We start from the raw sequence: 6,059 nt of genomic DNA on the forward strand, positions 1-6,059 counted from the left end.
GATAATTAATTTGTTGGAAAAGACATTAATTACCTGATAACACATTGCTATCTTAGAAAGGGATAATTAACATCTTGGAAAAAGATAATTAATACTCTGACAAAGGATAATTCATGCCCTGAATAAGGGCAATTAATATACTGACAAACGAAAATTAATATACTCACAAACGATAATTATTGCCCTGATAAAAGGTAATTCTTATACTGGTAAAGGCTAGTTGATATCCTGATAAAGGCTAATTAATATCCTAAAAAGGACCATTTGACATCATGATAAGTCTAATGACCATAATGATAAAAGGATAATTAATATCCTCATAAAAGCTAATTGATATAATTGTGAAGTGCCCGCAGCAACTCGAAACAAAATGCCGGGTTAAAGCTGCATGAGCATCTCTCGGAACTTTTAAAGATATTTCATTCGAAAAAAGTTTCTTTCTGAAATAAAAAACACCAAATCAAGGCCCTCTCTGCAGAGAGTCAAGGGCCTAGATGCCAGTAATGGGGAAGTGTGGGGCCCTTAACCAAAAGAGGGCCTCCAAGAACCAAGAGGGGCCCCTCCTGGGGCCCAAGGGGGGCCCCAGGAGAGGCCCCAACAGGGGGGCCCCTAGGGAGGACCCAAGGGGGCCCCCAAGTGGGGTCCCAAAAGGGCCTCCTAGGGGGGCCCCTAAGAAAGCCGAACCTAGAAAGGGACTAAACAGGAGACAGTCCCCCTTTAGGCCACAGAAAAGGAGACAGTCTTTGTTGCCAAGTTTGGCCAAAAGGGGACACATTTTGAAGAGTCTTTGCAGCTGCTGATTGGGCAAAAGCGAAAAGGCTGCAGGAAGGAGGGCTAAGCCCTAAACCCTAAACCCTAAACCCCAAACCCTAAACCCTAAACCCTAAAAGGCCTACATGCGCACTATTACGCCGAGGCGAGGACCATCGCTCAAGACCGTAAACCGTAAACCCTAAACCCTAAGCCCTAAACCCTTCTTGTTTTCTGTCTGCCTCGGAGCCTGATTGTAACTACTTGAGCAGCAAACAGCAGCACACCTGCTGAAACTAGGGTAAATGCAAGTGAGAAAAGAAAAGTTGCTTTTTGTCTCATTAATTGAAGAATATTTATTCTTTTTTGGACTTGAAAAAAGGAACTTAAAGAACAAATTACATTTCTCAAGATGTTCTGAAGGTCAGCTCTAAACCCTAGAACTTGCTGCTGCATCAATAGACTTAGAGTTGGGTTATCTGTCTTTTTCTGGGTGCGCTGAAGATCCCAAACCCTAAACCCTAAACCCTAAACCCTAAACCCTGAACCCTAAACCACACACATTAGAACTGGGGAGGGAACTTCGGCTGAGTTGCTGCTGCTTGTCTTCCCTTGTTGACAACAAAAAAGCGCTTTAGCATTTAGAGTTTAGGGCTCAGATTAAAGGGTTTAGGGTTTAGGGTTTAGGGTTTTGGGGTTTAGGGTCAGACAGCATGAAGAGCCTTTGGAGGTGACTCCGTCACACGCCTCTAGGGTTTAGGGTTTAGGGTTTGCTGCTGTTATGGCCAAATTAAGTTAGAGTGTGAGGCTCAAATTGACTGAAAAATGTTTTATTTTCATTTTTTGAGACGAAGATTTAAAAATTAGGGTTTAGAGTTTAGGGTTCAGGTTTTAGGGTTTGTTGGGGCTTTGGAACTGCGGTATTGAAGAGCGGATAGAGCAAAACCCTAAACCCTAAACCCTAGAAAATAGTGATTTCCTGGAGCATCTAAAGTCTTAGCCTCAAAACCCAGCCTGCTACGTCTAACTTTACTAAACCCTAAACCGTAAACCCTAAACCCTAAACTTGTGCGACCAGTGGACGGATCGCCGGAAGTCACCGCTCCATGCCCCGGAGAGATCAAAACTAGGGTTTAGGGTTTAGGGTTTATGGTTTGAGGTTTAGGCTATGGAAGACGAGGACGAAGGATCGGAGCAATAGGGGGGCCTGAATCCTCTACGGAAACCCTAAACCCTAGACCCTAAACCCTAAACCCTAAACCCTGAACCGCCGATTTTTAGTGCATTGGTGTTCTCCATAAGCGGAGATGGCTGAATTCAGCGCTGCGCTGCAGCAAAGAGCAGTAGCAGCAGCAACAGCAGCAGCTGCAGCAGCAGAAACAACAGCAGCAGCACCAGCTGCTTCCCCTGTCGGTCGCCTAGAGCAACAGCTGAGCGAGCCACAGCCCCAGTCGCAGCAGCAGCAGCTGCTGCAGCAGCAGCAGCTGCAGCAGCAGGAGCAGCAGCAGCAAGAAAAGCAACAGCAGCTGCAGGAGGAAGCTTCCAAGGACGCAGCAAGAGTTCTCCCTTCCTCCCCACTCCCAGAAGCCGTAGCAGCAGCAGCAGCGGCAGCAGCATCCCCAGCAGCACCAGAACCCTCTGCAGCAGCAGCACCCGCAGCAGCAGCAGCACCCGCTGCAGCAGCACCCGCAGCAGCAGCAGCACCCACAGCTGCAGCTGCACCAGCGCCCGCAGCAGCAGCAGCGCCCGCAGCAGCAGCAGCAGCGCCCGCAGCAGCAGCAGCAGCGGGGAGCAGCGTGGGTCGTTTGGTTGTGTTTTTTGTGTTTGCGAATTTGCTGCTGTACGGAGACAGGGGAGTTATTGCTGGGGCCTCAGCAGAAGTGGGGGCCCTAGCAGCAAAAGCATTAAAGACCAGCAGCCCGGCCATTTATGTTGGTTTGCTGCAGTCCCTTTTTGTGTTGTCTCTGTCTGTTGCTGCTCCTGCGTCTCCGTTGCTGCTGCGGCTCGCGGGGCCCTTCAAGTTGCTGCTGGGGGGCCTTGCTCTCTGGGTCGCCGCTGCTGCTGCTGCTGCTGCTGCTGCTGCAGCAGGCGCCTACCTGCCCCTGGCAGCAGCGCGAGCAGCAGCAGGAGCAGCACAGGCTGTCTTCCTGTCTTTGGGCTTTCCCCTTGTTGCTGAAGCAGCACCGGAGGAGACGCGGGGGCGGCTGCTTGCTGCTTATCTTGCTGCTGCTCCTGTGGGGTTTGCTGCTGGTGCAGCAGCAGCAGCAGCAGCAGCAAACGCCGCAGGCTGGTACTTCGCCTACCTCATCCTCGCCCTCGGCGGCGTCGCCCTCTTCCCCCTTTGCCTTTTGCTGCACCGCCAGCAGCAGCAGCAGCAGCAGCTGCAGCTCGCAGCAGCAGCAGCAGCAGCAGCAGCAGCAGACAGCCTCCAAGCCGCCATCCTGGCTGCAGAGACCCAGCTGCAGCAGCAGCAGCAGCATACAGCTGACGACCTGGGCCGCCGAACGAGCAGCAGCAGCACCACCGCCACTAGCGCGCCGCAGCACAGCAGCAGCAGCAGCAGCGGGGGGCGAGGCTGCGGCAGGCAGCTGCTGCTGCTGCTGTCGTGTCCCCCGTTTTTGCTGCTGTGCTGCTCCTGCGGAGTTTATGCTGCAGTGCTGCAGGGGGCAGGAACTTTTCTTCCTTTTATTTCTTTAAGTTTATCTCTTTTTGCTTCCGAGCTGCAAGCAGCAGCAGCAATCAGCAGCACAGTCGCTTTCGCCGGCTTCTGCGGTGCCCCAAACCCTAAACCCTAAACCCTAAACCCTAAACCCTCAGCCGCGGCCAACGACCCGCGCAACCACCCGCCCTGGGCGTCCAACCCGCAGAAACACGCACGCATGGCCAAACCCTAAACCCTCAACCCTAAACCCTAAACCCTAAACACTAAAGCCTAAACCGTAAACCCTAAACCCTTTTTGTTCTGCTGTGCGGCAGGCACATTGCTCGGCGGATGGTTTGCGGAGAGTTTAGACAAGCGAGCTGCTGCTGCTGCTGCTGCTACTGCTGCTGCTGGCTTGCTTGGCGAGCCAAGTAGGCTGCGGGAGCCAGCCGCAGCAGCAGCAGCAGCAGCACCTACAGCAACAGCAGCAACAGCAGCAACAGCAGCAGAAGGCTCGGTTTGCGTTTCTGAAGAGCTTCGAAGGAATCTGCAAAGTCCTAATGCAACTTCACCTTGTTATCAATCAACAGCAGACACAGACGTGGAGCAGCAGCAACAGCAGCAACAGCAGCAACAGCAGCAGCAGCAACAACAGCAGCGGGGGGCAGCAGCAGTCACCGATGACAGAACAGCAGCAACTGCAGAAGCAGAAGCAGCGGCAGCTAAAAATGCTGCTGCTGAAGGCGACTGCAGCGCAGTTTGCTGCAGTGCAGACGCTGCAGCAGCAGCAGCAGCAGCAGCAGATCCAAGCTCCGAGCTGCAGCAAAGGGAGTCTGCGGAATGTGAAGAGGAGTGCCGCAGGTCTGTGCTGTTGCTGCTGCTGCTGCTGTTAGTGCTGTAGCTGAATACTGTTACTCACAACGTTGCTGCTGCTGCTGCTGCTGCTGCTGTTGCTGCTGCTGCTGCTGCTGCAGGTTGCTTCGCCTCCGTGAGTTGTGCGGAGGCGCCGCCTATACAACAGCAGCAGCTGTGCTGTTCCTGACTACTGCGTGTTACATGGCACGTAAACCCTAAACCCTAAACCCTAAACCCTAAACCCTCTGTGTTGGCTCTGCAGCAGTTAAACCTAGGGTTTAGGGTTTGTGTTCTCTGCGGCGCAGGAGGTTTGCCTCTGGTACTTGCTGCTCCAAACTGTCGGCTTTTTGGTGCTGCAGGCCTCCCAAGTAAACCCTAAACCCTAAACCCTAATCCCTAAACCCTAAACCCTAAGTTGTGGGCCCGGGGTCTCCTGGAGGGTCCAGGACAGGCTGGCGACGAGCGTTTGCCACCTTCTGTGGAACCTAGGGTTTAGGGTTTGGGCCTAGGGTTTCGAGTTGGGGAGTAGGGTTTAGGGTTTAGGGTTTAGGGTTTGGGGCTACTGCAGGTCAGCTTGTCCCTCGCCGTCATAAACTCTGTCCCTTACGAAAACCGCTTTCTCGCTAATGCCGTTTGCCTCTGCTACATGCACGCCTTCGGGTAAACCCTAAACCCTAAACCCTAAACCCTAAACCCTTGCTGCGGACCCCAAACTGTGCTTTTCTGCCGCCAGACTGCTCCGAGGCCCTCCAGCGCCCCACTTGTGAAGACTTGGAGTTAGGGTCTGGGGTTTAGGATTTAGACTTGAAACTAGGGTTTAGGGTTTGGACTTGAAACTAGGGTTTAGGGTTTGGACTTGGAGCTAGGGTTTAGGGTTTGGACTTGCGGCAACGGTTTAGGGTTTAGGGTTTACTGCTTGTGGCTTGCAGGGATGTGCCCTCTCCATTCTTTTACGGATGGCTAAAAGACTTCTTCGCGCCAGCGTGCGCCCAGCTGGGGCCCGGCGTAAACCCTAAACCCTAAACCCTAAACCCTAGGCCCTGATCCGTGGCTCCTACGTGTCGTTAGACAACACTGAAAACGCAGGGCTTAAAGCACTTGAAGTTTTGCTTCGCGGCTGAAAGTTCCCGTCACTCTTAAAACCCGTTCCTGCTGCTGCTGCTGCTGCTGCTGCTTCTGCTGCTGCTGCTGCTGCTGCTGCTGCTGCAGGGCGAGGTGACTCCGGCCTGTATGGAGCAAAGCGCCGGCTTGCGTTTGACGCTCCTCTGTATGTACACCCCAGTGGCTCTCATGTCGCTCTCGGTGTTTGCTGCCAGAGCCAAGGGGGCCATTTTGCTGCAGCAGCAGCAGCAGCTGCTGCAGCAGCAAGAGCAGCAGCAGCAGCAGCAACTGGTGCTGCTGCAGCTGCCCGGGGGTGAAGCGGACGCAGCGCAATCCCCGCAGCAGCGCCTCTTCGGGGCCGCGTAATCTGCTGCTGCTGCTTCTGCTGCTGCTGCTGCTGCTGCTGTCGCTGCAGCAGCAGCAAGAGAGCGGAGAGCCTTACGGCCCCTGCTGGAGTCCAACCCACATCTTAAACCCTAAACCCTAAACCCTAAAAAGCGGCGTGGAAAGTCGTTGAGCCTCCAGTGACGACTTGCTCTCAGGCGCCTTCTCCTAGGGTCTAGGGTTTAGTAGGGTTTAGGGTTTAGGGTTTAGTCGTCCTTGCGGCTGCAGGGACAAATGTATCCTTTCTTTGCCAACTCTTCTCTCGCCCTCTTCAGATCCTGCAGCATTCAAACCCCCACCAAACCCTAAACCCTAAACCCTAAACCCT

The 6,059-nt window shown here is 53.6% G+C and overlaps 1 protein-coding gene across 1 annotated transcript; it reads left to right on the forward strand.

The window, feature by feature from the left end:
- Positions 1-2,057: 2,057 nt before the first annotated feature.
- Positions 2,058-5,713, forward strand: ETH_00012750 (uncharacterized protein; the record flags this gene model as incomplete). Its single annotated transcript, XM_013376342.1, has 7 exons — positions 2,058-3,522; positions 3,727-4,252; positions 4,366-4,450; positions 4,552-4,614; positions 4,815-4,906; positions 5,176-5,251; positions 5,456-5,713. 7 exons carry the CDS (start codon positions 2,058-2,060, stop codon positions 5,711-5,713), a joined length of 2,565 nt encoding a protein of 854 aa, XP_013231796.1.
- Positions 5,714-6,059: the final 346 nt, after the last annotated feature.

Source organism: Eimeria tenella, genomic scaffold (assembly GCF_000499545.2).
Source record: "Eimeria tenella Houghton genomic scaffold, Eth_scaff336, whole genome shotgun sequence".
NCBI lineage: Eukaryota > Apicomplexa > Conoidasida > Eucoccidiorida > Eimeriidae > Eimeria > Eimeria tenella.